Genomic DNA, 19,082 nt, shown 5'->3' on the forward strand with positions numbered 1-19,082 from the left:
GTGCTATAGATTTGATCCCAGGCAGTAAATTTCCTAAAGGAAGACTGTTTAATCTGTCGGTACCTGAACATACCGCTATGCGTTCATATATCAAGGAGTCTCTGGAAAAAGGACATATTCGTCCGTCTTCTTCCCCTCTTGGTGCGGGATTCTTTTTTGTGGCAAAAAAGGACGGATCTTTGAGACCTTGTATTGATTATCGGCTTTTGAATAAGATCACTGTCAAATTTCAGTATCCTTTACCGCTGTTGTCTGACTTGTTTGCCCGGATTAAGGGTGCCAAGTGGTTCACCAAGATAGACCTTCGTGGTGCGTACAACCTTGTGCGCATTAAGCAAGGTGATGAATGGAAAACCGCATTCAATACGCCCGAAGGTCATTTTGAGTACTTGGTGATGCCTTTTGGGCTCTCCAATGCGCCTTCAGTTTTTCAGTCCTTTATGCATGACATTTTCCGGAAGTATCTGGATAAATTTTTGATTGTTTATCTGGATGATATTTTGGTTTTTTCTGATAATTGGGATTCGCATGTGGAGCAGGTCAGGTTGGTCTTTAAAATTTTGCGTGAAAATTCTTTGTTTGTCAAGGGCTCAAAGTGTCTCTTTGGTGTACAGAAGGTTCCCTTTTTGGGGTTCATTTTTTCCCCTTCTGCGGTGGAGATGGACCCAGTCAAGGTCCGAGCTATTCTTGATTGGACTCAGCCCTCGTCAGTTAAGAGTCTTCAGAAGTTCTTGGGCTTCGCTAACTTCTACCGTCGTTTTATCGCTAATTTTTCTAGCATTGTGAAACCTTTGACGGATATGACCAAGAAGGGCTCCGATGTAGCTAACTGGGCTCCTGCTGCCGTGGAGGCTTTCCAGGAGTTGAAACGCCGGTTTACTTCGGCGCCTGTTTTGTGCCAGCCTGACGTCTCACTTCCCTTTCAGGTTGAGGTGGATGCTTCGGAGATTGGGGCAGGGGCCGTTTTGTCGCAGAGAGGCCCTGGTTGCTCTGTTATGAAACCTTGTGCCTTTTTCTCTAGGAAGTTTTCGCCTGCCGAGCGAAATTATGATGTGGGCAATCGGGAGTTGTTGGCCATGAAATGGGCATTTGAGGAGTGGCGTCATTGGCTCGAGGGTGCTAAGCATCGTGTGGTGGTCTTGACTGATCACAAAAATCTGATGTATCTCGAGTCTGCTAAACGCCTTAATCCGAGACAGGCCCGCTGGTCATTGTTTTTCTCCCGCTTTGATTTTGTTGTCTCGTATTTACCAGGTTCAAAGAATGTGAAGGCCGATGCTCTTTCTAGGAGCTTTGTGCCTGATGCTCCTGGAGTCGCTGATCCTGTTGGTATTCTTAAAGATGGAGTTATCTTGTCAGCTATTTCTCCGGATCTGCGACGTGTGTTGCAGAGATTTCAGGCTGATAGGCCTGAGTCTTGTCCACCTGACAGACTGTTTGTCCCGGATAAGTGGACCAGCAGAGTCATTTCCGAGGTTCATTCCTCGGTGTTGGCAGGTCACCCGGGAATTTTTGGCACCAGAGATCTGGTGGCCAGGTCCTTTTGGTGGCCTTCCTTGTCAAGGGATGTGCGGTCATTTGTGCAGTCCTGTGGGACTTGTGCTCGAGCTAAGCCTTGCTGTTCTCGTGCCAGCGGTTTGCTCTTGCCCTTGCCTGTCCCGAAGAGACCTTGGACACATATCTCCATGGATTTCATTTCTGATCTTCCGCTATCTCAGGGCATGTCCGTTATCTGGGTGATATGTGATCGCTTCTCCAAGATGGTCCATTTGGTTCCTTTGCCTAAGCTGCCTTCCTCTTCCGATCTGGTTCCTGTGTTTTTCCAGAACGTGGTTCGTTTGCACGGCATCCCTGAGAATATTGTATCAGACAGAGGATCCCAGTTCGTTTCCAGGTTCTGGCGATCCTTTTGTAGTAGGATGGGCATTGATTTGTCGTTTTCGTCTGCTTTCCATCCTCAGACTAATGGACAGACGGAGCGAACCAATCAGACTTTGGAGGCTTATTTGAGGTGTTTTGTCTCTGCTGATCAGGACGATTGGGTGACATTCTTGCCGTTGGCTGAGTTTGCCCTTAATAATCGGGCTAGTTCCGCCACCTTGGTTTCGCCTTTTTTCTGCAACTCTGGTTTCCATCCTCGCTTTTCTTCGGGTCATGTGGAGCCTTCTGACTGTCCTGGGGTGGATTCTGTGGTGGATAGGTTGCAGCAGATCTGGAATCATGTGGTGGACAACTTGAAGTTGTCACAGGAGAAGGCTCAGCGCTTTGCCAACCGCCGCCGCGGTGTGGGTCCCCGACTACGCGTTGGGGATTTGGTGTGGCTTTCTTCCCGCTTTGTTCCTATGAAGGTCTCCTCTCCCAAATTTAAACCTCGTTTTATTGGGCCTTACAAGATATTGGAAATCCTTAATCCTGTATCTTTTCGTCTGGATGTTCCTGTGTCGTTTGCTATTCACAATGTATTTCATAGGTCCTTGTTGCGGCGGTACATTGTGCCTGTAGTTCCTTCTGCTGAGCCTCCTGCTCCGGTGTTGGTTGAGGGCGAGTTGGAGTACGTGGTGGAGAAGATCTTGGATTCTCGCCTCTCCAGGCGGAGGCTTCAGTACCTGGTCAAGTGGAAGGGCTATGGTCAGGAGGATAATTCCTGGGTGGTCGCCTCTGATGTTCATGCGGCCGATTTAGTTCGTGCCTTTCATGCCGCTCATCCTGATCGCCCTGGTGGTCGTGGTGAGGGTTCGGTGACCCCTCACTAAGGGGGGGGTACTGTTGTGAATTTGCTTTTTGCTCCCTCTAGTGGTTACTAGTTTTTTGACTCTGGTTTTTCTGTCATTCCTTTTATCCGCACCTGGGTCGTTAGTTAGGGGTGTTGCTATATAAGCTCCCTGGACCTTCAGTTCAATGCCTGGCAACGTAGTTATCAGAGCTAGTCTGCTGTGCTCTTGTCTACTGATCCTGGTTCCAGTTATATCAGCTAAGTCTGCCTTTTGCTTTTTGCTATTTGTTTTGGTTTTGTATTTTTGTCCAGCTTGTTCCAAATCTATATCCTGACCTTTGCTGGAAGCTCTAGGGGGCTGGTGTTCTCCCCCCGGACCGTTAGACGGTTCGGGGGTTCTTGAATTTCCAGTGTGGATTTTGATAGGGTTTTTGTTGACCATATAAGTTACCTTTCTTTATTCTGCTATCAGTAAGCGGGCCTCTCTGTGCTAAACCTGGTTCATTTCTGTGTTTGTCATTTCCTCTTACCTCACCGTCATTATTTGTGGGGGGCTTCTATCCAGCTTTGGGGTCCCCTTCTCTGGAGGCAAGAAAGGTCTTTGTTTTCCTCTACTAGGGGTAGCTAGATTCTCCGGCTGGCGCGTGTCATCTAGAATCAACGTAGGAATGATCCCCGGCTACTTCTAGTGTTGGCGTTAGGAGTAGATATATGGTCAACCCAGTTACCACTGCCCTATGAGCTGGATTTTTGTATTCTGCAGACTTCCACGTTCCTCTGAGACCCTCGCCATTGGGGTCATAACAGGGAAGAGAGTGGCCAAGTGCCAGAATAGGCGCATCTTCCAGATGTGCCTTTTCTGGGGTGGCTGGGGGCAGTTGTTTTTAGCCACGGGGGGGCCAATAACCATGGACCCTCTCCTGGCTATTAATATCTGCCCTCAGTCACTGGCTTTACTACTCTGGCGGAGAAAATTGCGCGGGAGCCCACGCCAATTTTTTCCGCGATTTAACCCTTAAATTTAGCAGCTACAGCTCCCACATTTTGCACATACACACTACTAACATTAGTAGTGTGGAATATGCAAAAAAAAGGGGATATGAGATGGTTTACTGTATGTAAACCATGTCTTATATCATGTCGGGTTTGGGAAGGAGAAATGAAAAGCCGGCAATTGAATTACCGGCTTTTCACTAACACCGCTGCGTATTTCTCGCAAGTCACACTGCTGGTCCTTGTGGAATCTGTATTTTTCTCGCCCCCATAGACTTTCATTGGCGATTTTTTTGCGCAATACGGTGACAAACGCAGCATGCTGCAATTTTCTACGGCCGTACAAGACCGTATAATACGGATGCGTAATATACGGCAGATAGGAGCTGGGACATAGGGAATGATTGGGCCGTGTGTTATGCGTATTTTACGGGTGTATTTTCTGCGCTCATACGTCCGTAAAACTCGCCAGTGTGACGCCGGCCTCAGTCTGTAATTGTTAATTTGCTCACTGTAAGGGATGTCTGTAATTTGTATGTAGCCCCTTCTCATGTACAGCACCATGGAATCAATGGTGCTATATAAATAAATAATAATAATAATGTGGCATTTGCACCTATTTAATTCTGCAGATTTATATGTGGCCGCACAACAATAAAGACATTTTTCAGCTATACTCTAGATGTAGTATTTTATTTTGATCAGTCATTTTTGCCCTTTTATTCACAGTCCTGCTGAATATATACGAGTCGTACCACATTCCCGCCCTTCGCCGACGTGCGGTGCATGAATTATATGACCATGTAATAGCAGATGACCGGTTTACAAAGTGTATCAGCATTGGTCCAGTAAGTGTAATGGAAACAGTTCTTTTTTTTGTATTAAAAATGACTGGTCTTAAAACACATCTTCTTGTTTCACAGATCTCTAAAGTGATTAATATGCTGGTCTGGTGGCTTGTCGATGGACCAGAATCTCCTTCATTTCAGGAACATGTAGATCGCATCCCTGATTACCTCTGGTAAGTAGTGATTCCCCATCCTGGGCCGAGATACAGGTCTTAGTGCTCGTGTTCTTAATAAGATCCTTTGATTACAGCAGCCTCTGCATTATATGGGCATGTAGGTCATAGGAAACTGAATATAATGATACCTTGATATCTGCGATCTGATGTCTTATTCCTGAGAAATCCACAATTTTCTTAGATGTAAATGAGCTGTTAAGATCTATGGGCTTGACATAGATCTCCCTGAGAATCTGCCTCCAGTGCTTATTTTAAATAGATAGGGGTATTACCAGTGTGACTTGTAATGGTTACCAGTGTGAGGTGTAATGGCCGCTCTCTGCTCTCCTGATCTCACTGCAGCGCCGTGTGTGATTATAACTGACACATCTGCAGGTTCCTCTCAGCTTCAGCTTCCATCTCACAGGCAGACAGGGTTGCAATACAGCAGAGCTGTGAGAGCTGCAGCAAATCTAATATATAATTGCCTAGAATACTACTTCCTGCAATTTGTGCCAACTTCCGTGGCTTTGTCCGGAGCTAATGTCCGGAGATAATGTTCGGAGCTAATGTCCGGAGGTAATGTCCGGAGCTAATGTCCGGAGCTAATATCCGGAGATTAATTGCCTAGAATACTACTTCCTGCAATTTGTGCCAACTTCCGTGGCTTTGTCCGGAGCTAATGTCCGGAGATAATGTCCGGAGCTAATGTCCGGAGATAAGTGACGTCACCAGTGTCCTAAACCCAGGCAGAGCACAGGGGCCCCAGGCAGCATATGGGGCCCCAGGCAGAGCACAGGGGCCCCAGGCAGAACACAGGGGCCCCAGGCAGAGCACAGGGGCCCCAGGCAGAGCACAGGGGCCCCAGGCAGAGCACAGTGGCCCCAGGCAGAGCACAGTGGCCCCAGGCAGAGCACAGGGGCCCCAGGCAGCATATGGGGCCCCAGGCAGAGCACAGGGGCCCCAGGCAGCATATGGGGCCCCAGGCAGAGCACAGTGGCCCCAGGCAGCATATGGGGCCCCAGGCAGAGCACAGTGGTCCCAGGTAGAGCACAGGGGCCCCAGGCAGCCTATGGGGCCCCAGGCAGAGCACAGGGGCCCCAGGCAGCATATGGGGCCCCAGGCAGAGCACAGGGGCCCCAGGCAGCATATGGGGCCCCAGGCAGAGCACAGTGGCCCCAGGCAGAGCACAGGGGCCCCAGGCAGAACATGGGGCCCCAGGCAGAGCACAGCGATATTTTGGACCACTGTGCGGTGTTTCAGACCCCCTGTGTGATGTCTGGGGCCCTGTTCTTAAGTAAAATAAAGATTAAAGTAACGTATATTAAAGTATATTATAGATCAAATTTGACACGTTTATGAGCACCATTGAGTGATATACTCAAGAATGACATAATTTTTCAACATTTTATGGTTTCAAACTGTAAACACTCAGAGTTTTTTTTACTTCAACCAGAAAACCTTAACGGTTCATAAAAAACTTGACTGTTCAGGATATGATAAAAGTCATAGTATTCTGAATCTTTAACTTATAAAGATACCTTTACATGGGGTGATTATTGGTTCCAGAGAGGCTTTCGGCCGATAATCGTACACATGGCTGGTGACAGGACAATACAATATAAACGTTCAAAGGTAAACACTGATAACATTAAAATCTAATATATAATTGCCTAGAATACTACTTCCGGCAATTTGTGCCAACTTCCGTGGCTTTGTCCGGAGATAGTGTCCGGAGATAAGTGACGTCACCAGCGTCCTACACCCGCTCAGGGTGGACAAAGATATATGCCTTCGTGGTGCGCGGCACTTTTCTGATTGGTTGCCGCCTGCCGCGAGCGACCAATCAGAAATGTGCCGTACTGTGACACACTCCGCCCGCCATTTTGGTGTGATTTTTGAATTTTTACCTCACAGCAAGTTTCTACTGCGTGGAGGCGGTCCCAGTGACGTCGCTCTTCGAGCTCCTGCCGAATTTCGTCAAAAAAATGATAATACCACACGTAAGCGCAAACAGCGTGTTAACAAGAGTACAGAGGATAGATGCAAGCGCCTGGATACTGTTAAGTATACTAATGACACAGAGTGTAAAGCTGCTGATGGCGCAAGTAAGATCAGGTCTGATATAAAGTATGGTAATGATGCAGAGCGAAAAGCCGCCGATGCCACACGTAAGCGCAAACAGCGTGTTAACAAGAGTACAGAGGATAGATGCAAGCGCCTGGATACTGTTAAGTATACTAATGACACAGAGTCCAAAGCTGCTGATGGCGCACGTAAGATCAGGTGTGATATAAAGTATGGTAATGATGCAGAGCGAAAAGCCGCCGATGCTGCACGTAAGCGCAAACAGCGTGCTAACAAGAGTACAGAGGAGAGATGCAAGCGCCTGGACACTGTTAAGTACACTAATGACACAGAGCCCAAAGCTGCTGATGGCGCACGTAACATCAGGTCTGATAATAAGTATACCAATGACGCAGAGCGAAAAGCCTCCGATGCTGCACGTAAGCGCAAACAGCGTGCTAACAAGAGTACAGAGGATAGATGCAAGCGCCTGGACACTGTTAAGTATACTAATGTCACCAGCGTCCTACACCCGCTCAGGGTGGACAAAGATATATGCCTTCGTGGTGCGCGGCACTTTTCTGATTGGTTGCCGCCTGCCGCGAGCGACCAATCAGAAATGTGCCGTACTGTGACACACTCCGCCCGCCATTTTGGTGTGATTTTTGAATTTTTACCTCACAGCAAGTTTCTACTGCGTGGAGGCGGTCCCAGTGACGTCGCTCTTCAAGCTCCTGCCGAATTTCGTCAAAAAAATGATAATACCATTTACCAAAACTATATATATTTAGTTGTGAAGTGGTTCAGTGACATTTTCACACCAATTTTGAACTTTTATTTGGTGTTTTCTCCATATACTGCCTATTATTCACTGACTGTTATACTGAGAGACTGCCGTTTATTAACCTCTTCTTTGCCACACTGGGTATATTGCTCTATTATTTGCCACATAAGGACATTGTCCATTATTGCCCAGCAATTTCTCTGCAATATAAACTGCCTATTTATTAATATCTGTATTCCTGCAAAGAACTATTGCCTATTATTAACTGGCTATTTTCCTACTACCTGACACTGCCTCTTATTAACCTGTTGTTTGCCACCACCACGCTTAAAGCTGTTTAGCTTAGCCAACATGAGCTCTAATAGTAAGGATACTAATGACACAGAGCCCAAAGCTGCTGATGGCGCACGTAAGATTAGGTCTGATATAAAGTATACTAATAATGCAGAGCAAAAAGACGCCGATGCCGCACGTAAGCGTAAACAGCGTGCTAACAAGAGTACAGAGGATAGATGCAAGCGCCTGGACACTGTTAAGTATAGTAATGACACAGAGTCCAAAGCTGCTGATGGCGCACGTAAGATCAGGTCTGATATAAAGTATGGTAATGATGCAGAGCGAAAAGCCGCCGATGCCGCACGTAAGCGTAAACAGCGTGTTAACAAGAGTACAGAGGATAGATGCAAGTGCCTGGATACTGTTAAGTATACTAATGACACAGAGCCCAAAGCTGCTGATGGCGCACGTAAGATCAGGTGTGATATAAAGTATGGTAATGATGCAGAGCGAAAAGCCGCCGATGCCACACGTAAGCGCAAACAGCGTGTTAACAAGAGTACAGAGGATAGATGCAAGCGCCTGGATACTGTTAAGTATACTAATGACACAGAGTGTAAAGCTGCTGATGGCGCACGTAAGATCAGGTCTGATATAAAGTATGGTAATGATGCAGAGCGAAAAGCCGCCGATGCCACACGTAAGCGCAAACAGCGTGTTAACAAGAGTACAGAGGATAGATGCAAGCGCCTGGATACTGTTAAGTATACTAATGACACAGAGTCCAAAGCTGCTGATGGCGCACGTAAGATCAGGTGTGATATAAAGTATGGTAATGATGCAGAGCGAAAAGCCGCCGATGCTGCACGTAAGCGCAAACAGCGTGCTAACAAGAGTACAGAGGAGAGATGCAAGCGCCTGGACACTGTTAAGTATACTAATGACACAGAGCCCAAAGCTGCTGATGGCGCACGTAACATCAGGTCTGATAATAAGTATACCAATGACGCAGAGCGAAAAGCCTCCGATGCTGCACGTAAGCGCAAACAGCGTGCTAACAAGAGTACAGAGGATAGATGCAAGCGCCTGGACACTGTTAAGTATACTAATGACACAGAGCCCAAAGCTGCTGATGGCGCACGTAACATCAGGTCTGATAATAAGTATACCAATGACGCACAGCGAAAAGACACCGATGCTGCACGTAAGCGCAAACAGCGTGCTAACAAGAGTACAGAGGATAGATGCAAGCGCCTGGACACTGTTAAGTATACTAATGACACAGAGCCCAAAGCTGCTGATGGCGCACGTAACATCAGGTCTGATAATAAGTATACCAATGACGCAGAGCGAAAAGCCGCCGATGCCGCACGTAAGCGCAAACAGCGTGCTAACGAGACTACAGAGGACAGACAGAAGCGCCTGGACACTGCTAATGCTGCTTGCAATAAACGCATTACTAATGAGTCTTTTGAGGACAAAACTAATCGATTAAGTAATAAAGCTGCTGCTGCACGCTCTCAACGTTGCAAACATAATATTTCCACGTCCTCAGTCATAGATTCTGCCCACAATACAGCTTCTTTGTCTCCATTCATAGAATGTGTGCAGCCTGAAGCTCCTTTAACCGTTGGTAAATCTGCACGTAAGCGCAAACACTGTCCTACTTACACTCCAAATGATAAACGCCGTCGCCTGTACACCGTTAAGTCTGCTTATAAGACATGCTTCACACCTGACTCTTCTAAGGCAAGAAACAAACCATTACCAAATGCAGCTGGTGCACGCCGTGAACGGCGCAAAAAAAACGCTTGCACCTCCATATTAATAAACCCTGACCACGATACACCTTCCAACTCCTCAGTGATTGAATCTGTGGACAGTGAAGATCCTCTACCAGGTCCACGCTTTATATATGTTGGCTTAAAGAAACATTCCAATGCTCCGTTACCACAACCTGTACCTCAACATCCTACAGGTTTTACTAATGATGACAGTACCATAGTAGAACACTCCTATGGTCCTATGAACTATTTATGTGAACATTTTGTCAAGCATTACATTTTAATGCTGAGATACCAGCAGATAAAAATTTTACTCTGTGTTGTCACAAGAGTAAAGTGCATATACCTATACCCCAATATACCGAGGTCTTTAAACAATTGCTGACAGGGGAGAGTGAGTTCAGTAAGAATCTCATGGAAAATATTCGTAGTATTAACAGCTCATTTGCTTTCGCCTCCATGGGTGCCAATATATCCCCTCCACCTGGACATGGCCCTTACTGTTTCCGTATACATGGACAAATATATCATCGTACTGGAACCCTACATCCCAGTGATGATCAAGTTCCAGCTTATGCCCAACTGTATATTTTGGATACCGCTACCGCGAATGAACAACGTTTAAACTGTGAACAAAATCAAAAATGTCATCCCACTTTGATGAGTATAATTGCTCTTCAGTTAGACAATGTGAATCCCTTTGTTGCTGCCTACAAAATGTTACGAGATGTGGAACATGAAGAACATCTTAAAGCTGAAGCTAATGGCACTCTCATGCCAAATATCATCATGGCCCTTAAACAAGATCGGAATCAAGACCCTCGCCGATATAATAATCCAACTGTCAATGAAGTTGCTGTCGTATTTGAAAATGACAATGGAGAGCCACCATTTAATCGTGATATTTTAATACATTTACAACCGGACCCCAAAAATCCTTTGGCGCCAAAAACACAACAGGTCAGCATTCTACACAGTAATTTAGATGCTTTACTCTATCCTGTATTTTTCCCTTACGGAGACCAGGGCTGGCATGATGGCCTCAAGCAACAAGGGCAAAGTCCACGCAGAGTTACACAACTGCAATATTACTGCTATGTGCTGTCTGTCCGTAATCAGTTTAATCCACTCCTGAATGGTGGCAAACTCACTCAGCAGTACTTAGTGGATGCTTATGTGAAAATCGAGGCAAATCGCCTAAATTATATCCGTCAACACCAAAAGGATTTGAAAGTAGAGGATTATTGTGTACTCCAGGAACATCTCCAGAAAAAATCCATTGAGAAGGGCATCCCCATTGGAAAAACGGTCATTTTACCATCTTCGTTTGAAGGCAGTCCCAGGAATATGCAGCAGCGGTACCAGGATGCCATGGCTATTGTGACTAAATATGGTCGTCCTGATCTATTCATCACCATGACCTGTAATCCGAAATGGAATGAGATTACTGAGAATTTGGAACCTTGGCAGCGTGTGGAACATAGACCTGATTTGGTGGCACGTGTTTTCAAAATAAAACTGGAAGCACTCTTAAAAGACATTAACAACGGATTATTTGGGAAAGTTTGCGCTATGGTTCATGTAATTGAATTTCAAAAACGTGGCCTTCCACACGCTCACATTTTGATTATTCTGGACAGCAACTCCAAATTAAGGACTGAGGAGGACATAGACAATACAGTGTGGGCTGAAATTCCCAATCCTACCCACTACCCTCAGCTCCATAAAATTGTTCTCCAATATATGATTCATGGTCCGTGTGGAGAACACAACCCAAATTCTCCCTGTATGGATCTGGGGAAGTGTACAAAAGGTTTCCCTAAAGATTTGCAACCAAGAACCATCATAGCTAAGGACGCCTATCCTACTTATCGCAGACACTTTGGCCCATCTTTTCAACACCATTCTAACATGATTGACAATTCGTGGGTGGTTCCATATAATCCGTTCCTGCTATTAAAATACAAGTGCCATATAAATGTCGAAGTTTGTGGTTCCATTCAGGCTGTGAAATATTTATTTAAATACGTCTACAAAGGACATGATAAAGCCAATCTTGAAATCTGCCAGACTAACATCCAACATGATGAAACACACAAATTCATGGATTCAAGATATGTCAGTGCACCAGAGGCAGCTTGGCGAATATTCTCATATCCAATGCATAAACAATCTCATAGCATCATTCGCCTTGCTGTACATCTACCGCATTCTCAGCCACTCTATTTTCATGAGGATGACTCTATTGGAAACATCAAACAAAAGCTCCATCAAAATTCTACACTTATGGCCTACTTCAAGCTTAATCAGAACGACCATCATGCTCATATTTATTTATACCGTGAAATTCCCGAAAACTATGTTTGGAAAGAAGGTTCTTGGGAAGTTAGAAAGCGAGCAGGTGGTTCTGTGATTGGACGAATGTATACTGTCAGTGTGAAAGACCAAGAACGCTACTATTTAAGATTGTTATTGTTACATGTCAAAGGTGCAACCAGTTTTGACAGCATAAAAACTGTACACGGAGTCACACATGAAACCTTCAAAGATGCGGCATTAGCTCTTGGCTTACTATTTGATGATAGTCTGTGGAGAAATACATTACTTGATGCCAGTATTCTCAACATGCCAGCACAGCTACGTGACATGTTTGCCTACATTTGTATTTTTGGTCCTCCAGCTAAACCTCGGGACTTATGGGATGAATTTAAGGAACACTTTGTAGAAGACTACTGCTATGCATACCACTCCGACACTCTGGAGTGTGTCAATTGTGAAGGCTATGCTATGACAGATGTCCAACATGTTCTTAAAGCTCATGGCAAAACTTATACTGATTTTAATTTGCCACGTCCAGTCAAGAAACAACACCTCCTCCCACAGTATGATAAAGATTATGAGTTATCAGGAGCTGCTGAAATGAAAGCTACTCTAAATGAGGACCAACTTTTTGCTTTTGATGCTATCACTCAAGCTTTAGAAGACACTAATTCTACAGCAAAGTGTTTTTTCCTTGATGGTCCTGGTGGCAGCGGAAAAACGTACCTATATCATCTACTCCTACATCAGCTAAGAGGACAAGGAGACATTGTGTCACCTGCTGCCACTACTGGAATTGCCGCCAACTTGCTACAAGGTGGACGAACCATTCATTCTCTTTATGGGATTCCAATTCCTGTGAATGAAACATCTGTTTCCAGGATTAAGAATGATACCGATGCAGCAAAAGATTTGCACAGCACTAAACTTTTTATTATTGATGAGTGCACAATGCTATCCAAATATGCATTGCATGTCATTGATAGAGTTTTACGTGATGTCATGACAACAAATGTAGCTCACAAAGAAAAAACACCGTTTGGAGGTAAAGTGATTGTTTTTGGAGGCGACTTTAGACAATGTCTTCCTGTCATCCCTCATGGGACAAGAACTGATGTTGTAGAGAGCTGTATAAAATATTCACAACACTGGCAACATTTTACTCGCCTGCCACTTATTAACAACATGCGTTCCATTGATCCTCACTACAGCAGTTGGTTGCTTCAACTGGGAAATGGTGAACTATCTAATGAACATAACCTTGGAGATGATGTAATTGAAATTCCTCCAGACATGGTATGCACTGGCTCTTTAATAATTGAAATTTTTGGAGATAATCTTTGTATTGATGTGAATGACACCGAAAGCATAAATACAGCTGCATCTCATGCAATTTTATGTCCAAAAAATGAGGACGTTGAGAAAGTCAATTCCCAAGTCATGGATTTATTGATAGGTGACTATACTGAATATATCAGTGATGATTCCATCGATCCTGATGAAGCTGATGACCTCGATCAATACCCACTTGAGTTTTTGAATTCACTAACACCAACTGGAATGCCTTCACATCGGCTGAAACTTAAAATTGGCACCATTGTCATGTTATTACGTAATCTGAACACGAACAAAGGTCTCTGCAATGGTACGCGGCTCATTGTCACTGCCTTACATGCCAATATCATACTGGCTAAAGTAATTAGTGGGTCAGCAGCAGGAAATGTGGTATTCATTCCACAAATTGATTTGTGTCCATCAGAGACTGGATTACCTTTTAAATTAAGATGGAGACAATTTCCCATCAAGCCCGCATTTGCAATGACCATAAATAAATCTCAAGGCCAGACCCTCCATCGAGTTGGCATTTATCTACCAGAACCTGCTTTTGCCCATGGTCAATTGTATGTTGCTTTTTCCAGGGTGAAGCAATGTTGCAATGTGAGGGTTAAAGTGGTTAATACACCACTTCAAGGACAATTATTGGCTGATAGTACTAAAGTCTTCACACGTAATATTATCTACAAAAATATTTTAGTTTAAAGTTACTTTTCTTTTTTTTCATTATTCAGTTTTTCTAATAACATAGACAGCAATAGGCAAATTCTATGTATAGAGATAAAGAAAAAAAACAAAAACAAAAAAAAATTAGTGTAGCCATAGACATATAGATTTTAAGTACTTATGTAGGAAATACGTATATAACATACGTACTCATTAGCATATAGGGTTAATAACTCTATATCATATCTACATAAATTTAGAAATATAATATATCAATACATATTTTTATAGGTAAGTAGAACACACATTAAGTACAAGATGTAAGATGTGTATCATCCAAATGCCTGTATTTGGTGATAGGAACCTGTATTTGAAGCTCCAGCAGTATAGCTGCTGAGAGATTTCATTTTGTTTTTAAAAAGGGTGAGGTTTTTGTGAACAGGTAAGAGACGGGTGGGATGGCTGTTCACACACATCTCTATCTCCAGGTGTGTTCTGTACATAGAAATAGACATATAGATAGGTACATATTTAGATAGATAGGGAAAGAATAGAGATTTTGCTTTCACATCAACATTTTTCTGCTATTTGGAGAATTTATGGTGGAAAAAAGGCTATTTCTGCACTTCCTGCCTAAGGGCTGACCCACGCCACTCTTGCTGTAAGTTGCATGCAATGTATACGGAATTTGTACTTCACTTGCGGCAGGTGCGGCACATGTGGTTTCTGCAGTTTTCGCCACAAAATCTCCACTTACCAGTGTTTTTGTTGTGGCTGCATTTAATGCAATTGTCGAAGCCGCGTTTGCCGCATTTACTGCAAGTTAACTGCTTCATCTACATTGCATGGCACTTGCTGAAAGTGTGTTGTAGGTCAGTTCTTTGGTGCCAAGTGTGGAAGTTGTATTGTTTTTAACATTACTTCTGCAAATATCAGAAACATGCAGATGTGAAAGAGGTTTGAGTATTAAGAAATAGGAATCAGTTAGTTAGGACCCATCAGTTCAAAGGCTACCGTGACGTGGTTGATGGGCATGTTTATATTAGCCCATCGGTGTACTATGAACGTTGATTTCTTAAATTTTACACTTCTGTAAAAATAAACACAAAAAATTTGGATACACAAAAAGGCTTTTATTTCTGTTGTACTTATTAGAATTATTTAAAATGAAGGCTTAGCTAAGCCCAAGAGATGATTAAAAACGTTTCATACCAACCCATCAGATGTAAAATTACTGTGAAAATACCTGATGGGCACACAAGTATGCGCCAGTATGGGTACTAAGAGCTTTTCCACATAATAATGAAATATTTTAAAATGTCATAGAACATACCAATATACATAGTTATTGATACATATTATTTATTATTTACATTATTGTTCTTAAGCAAAGAACCGTTGTTGTGGCATTTGCCACAACACGCAAAGTTGTTGTCTGATGTCTTTCATCACTCCCCTCATAAGCATGTTCATGGATCTTGTGTAACTGTACCTTAAATAACAAGAATTGTCAAGAGCTGGTGAGTGCAGCCATTTTTTGTTCTTTCTTACTATTATTTATTAATTGTATTATTCTTACATTTGAATAAATAAAGTATATATGGATTCTAGACTCCCGATTCTTTAGAATCGGGCTGCCATCTAGTGTGTAATAAGGCAAAGTTCAGTTCTACTGTTCTGTGTTAGTTACACTAGTAACACTCCCTGCCATTCAAAATTAATCTCTGGAGGCAGATTCTTATGCAGATCAGTGTCCGGCCCATAGCCTGGAACAGCTCCAATACATATAAGAAAAACGTGGATTTCTCTGGAATAAGACATCAGATCACAGATATCAATGTATCATGTTATTCAGCTTCCTATGACCTACATGCCCATATAGACAGCTTAGGAGGGTGGGTCCTACTGACAGATTCTCTTTAATAACATGTGCATTGAGATGAAGAAGATATCTGCAAGTGCGGCACATACAGCTGAGCTGTGAAGGGAAAGGCGTCTCAGGTACTGCACATGGGGACCTAAAACTATTGCACCTGTTTTCTTTTTTTATTAGAGCTACATGTTACTGTACAATGTAACATAAGAATTCACCTTGAAAAAAAAATAATTTTATGCTGCCACATGTAACTGAAACTTAGTTCCTTTCTCCATTTTTCTTTGTACAATGATCTTCTTGCAGGCTCGGATTGGATGGAATGAAAATGCAGGTAAATGAATTATTTTTTTTATATTTTCTTCTTCCTATACACTTGGAAAATAGGAACTAGACAACCCTTTAGTAATGGGCACAGGGTGATGAGAAAAAAAATATTCAGTATCCTTCCTAGACCGGCCCCACAACACTGACTATGGAGGAGAGGGGCCGGTTTTCGGAGATGAGTATCATTTTTTTTTTAATTCTATTTCCCATCTCCTTTAGATCGCTACTGGACAAACCCTTTAACTAAAGGCTGAAATCTATGTTTTTTTTTATTTTATTGGTATCTTTGTTGCTTACACCACTGCACCCAGATTTTTCCTGCCGTATATCGCCCTTTGGAGGTCCTGTTCGCCCTACAAGTAGTCAGGTTGCCTACATGGTAGAACATTTTATAGAGTGACGTGTCAGGAGATTAGTTGGGGTTTATGAATTTAGAATCTCTAAAATTTTTACAACAAAGGGAATCCCAGCATGTTTTTGTTTTTTTTGTTTTTACTCTGTCGCCTCATTGGGGGACACAGGACCATGGGTGTTATGCTGCTGTCCACTAGGAGGCGACACTATGCATAATCTGAAAAAGATTAACCGTGGCTCCTCCTCTGCAGCATACACCCCTGGACAGCGTCAGCCTTCTCCAGTTTTTGCTTAGTGTCGCATAGGATGCACACCTAAGATTTTTTACTCCGTTTCTTTCCGACGGATTACAGATGAAGAAAAATGGGTCTCCTGTGAGACTCCCTGCATGGCTCCTTCCTTGGCCCCCTATTACGGGGTGCCCAGTTGAAATAGAGATGGCTATTCCCCATGTTGCTCCTTTCCCAGTCCCTCGGGTGCTTGTTCGAAGTCGAGACTCCCCCTCCTTCCCCAATTCCTCTTGGTTTCTGGGTTGAGGTCGAGGCGAGGATAAAGGCCCCTGAAGGTGTGACAACAGCACCCTCCCTAATCCCCCTCTGGGGGTATTAGGTTGAGACACCTCAGGTAGGGCCTGTACAGGCAGCATTCTACAGCTCCCAGCAATGGGCCAGCACACTGCGCCTGCATCCAGGGACCCCAGCCCAACTGCGGGCTCCTGTTGGGGCCGGGGGGAGTGCAGGCAGGAATGGCACAATAGAGACGGGCTCCCTGCGCCCCTGTCTCTGCGGCAGCACCAGCTCTAGACTGCCTCAGGGGGACCCCTCACCGGGCCCCCCTTCCGCTTACAGCCCCACCGCTATCCTGCCTTTAAATCCGGGGGGGTCCGGTTTAGATCCAACCCCCTCCCGGACTTTCGCACCGGCCTGGAGCCCTTTTGGGCATCAGGCATCTAATTTAGACCCCGGCTTCAGCCTAGCTGAAGCCGCCGCCTCCTCTCTGCCCCCTGGATGACAAATATGACACTCTACAGTGGCATAGAAGGGGCGGATCGAGACAGAAAGGGCGCGTTTTTACACAGCTTTGCCGCCTTTTTCTCAGCTCTCCGCCCCCTTCTCCCCCTGCCTCTTCTCCTCGGCGGCCATTTCTACTGCAGCAAGGTTAACCCTGCATCTCCCAGTCATCAGGACCAGGCCAGCCAGTCTCCGAGGGGCACAGGACTGTGGATCTTCGGTGCTGGACCTAGGGGCAAACTGGTGGGGCAAGAACACAGCTGGGTTGTTTTAGTCGGCTGGGAATCCATATTCCCTATAAGGCTCCCCTATAGGATCCTCTGCATAGCTACCCCTGTAATGTCCTCTGCATAGCAGCCCTTCTGCACTCTGTGCACTATGCCGGGCTCAAGGTCCAAGAGAACCAGGCAGGACTGCTATTATGCATTCTGCACAGCCTGCAGGACCGCTCTCCCCAAACTGCCAGGACTGCACTCAGACTACTGTGTCGGAGCCCCAAGAGGCCCCTGCCAATGCTTCGGTGTCTAATGCCACGCCGGAATGGGTCACTCAGATGTTGCAATCTATGACGCAGTCTATAGATAACCTAACCTCCACATTGCTTCAGGCTCTACAGAGTCATGCCTTGGCTATGACCGTTACCCAGCAAAGGGAGAGCTTGACTCAGGGACAGGACAACCCTGGCACATCCATGTCTAAGTCAGGACGCAAGCGGACCAACAGTCCATCTACGTCATCCCATAGCACTTGGTCATCCCCTTCTAGGGAGAGACACCGTAGTTCCAGGTCATCTAGACCGTCCCCTTCCAGGGACAGACAATGCAGATCTCCGCAATCCCCGACCAGAGAAGGCCTCCTCCCCAGCTCACCCAGCAGGGGACGCCTCAGTGATACACAGGATTCGGAAGGCATCTGTGACTCCGACTCAGACAAGGAAAAGGAGGGGTCCCTAATCCCAATCCCCCCTAGCAATACAGCGATAGTTGAGGACTTAATCTCTTCCATCCATCGAGTGCTGGACATTTCTGATCACCAGAGGCCCCAGAACACAAGATTTCCTTTGAAGGACCTCTGAAGCCGCCTAAGGTTTTCTCTAACCACCCAGAGTTTAAGGCGATCCTTAAAAAACAGTTCTCACAACCTGAGAAAAAATTAGCTAACCGCAAATATCTGGAGACAAGGTACCCCTTCCCGCAGAAGGATACGAAGGAGTGGACAGACCCACCCGAAGTGGACCCCCCAGTCTCTAGACTAGCAGCACAGACCCTCCTTTCACTGCCAGATAGCTCAACCCTCAGGGACGCAGCAGACCGGCAGGTAGAATGCATGGCTCGTTCAATTTTCGAGGCCGCAGGGGCCTCCCTGGCTCCCGCGTTCGCTTCAGTTTGGGCTGCCAAGGCCATTCTGGCCTGGGCCAAAAATTTACAAGCTGGCCTCCAAGCATCCGCTCCTGAGCTGTCGGACCAAGCGGTTTAAATAGCAGTCGTAGCAGATTACATGCTTCATGCAGCTCTGGATTCAGCAAGGGGTGTAGCGGGGCTAGCATCAATCGCCATCACAATTCGGCGTATCCTCTGG

General features: G+C 45.1%; 1 protein-coding gene across 1 annotated transcript in view; it reads left to right on the top strand.

Moving 5' to 3' along the window:
• Nucleotides 1–4,226: 4,226 nt before the first annotated feature.
• Nucleotides 4,227–19,082, top strand: part of LOC143786269 (lanosterol synthase-like) — a 31,228-nt gene continuing 16,372 nt past the window's right edge. Inside the window, exons 1-4 of the mRNA XM_077275546.1 lie at nt 4,227–4,239; nt 4,436–4,554; nt 4,630–4,727; nt 16,120–16,147. Coding sequence (XP_077131661.1) covers nt 4,227–4,239; nt 4,436–4,554; nt 4,630–4,727; nt 16,120–16,147 — 258 coding nt within the window. The remainder of the gene's footprint in view (nt 4,240–4,435; nt 4,555–4,629; nt 4,728–16,119; nt 16,148–19,082) is intronic.

The sequence above is a fragment of the Ranitomeya variabilis genome, chromosome 7, assembly GCF_051348905.1.
Source record: "Ranitomeya variabilis isolate aRanVar5 chromosome 7, aRanVar5.hap1, whole genome shotgun sequence".
In the NCBI taxonomy this organism is placed as follows: Eukaryota; Metazoa; Chordata; class Amphibia; order Anura; family Dendrobatidae; genus Ranitomeya; species Ranitomeya variabilis.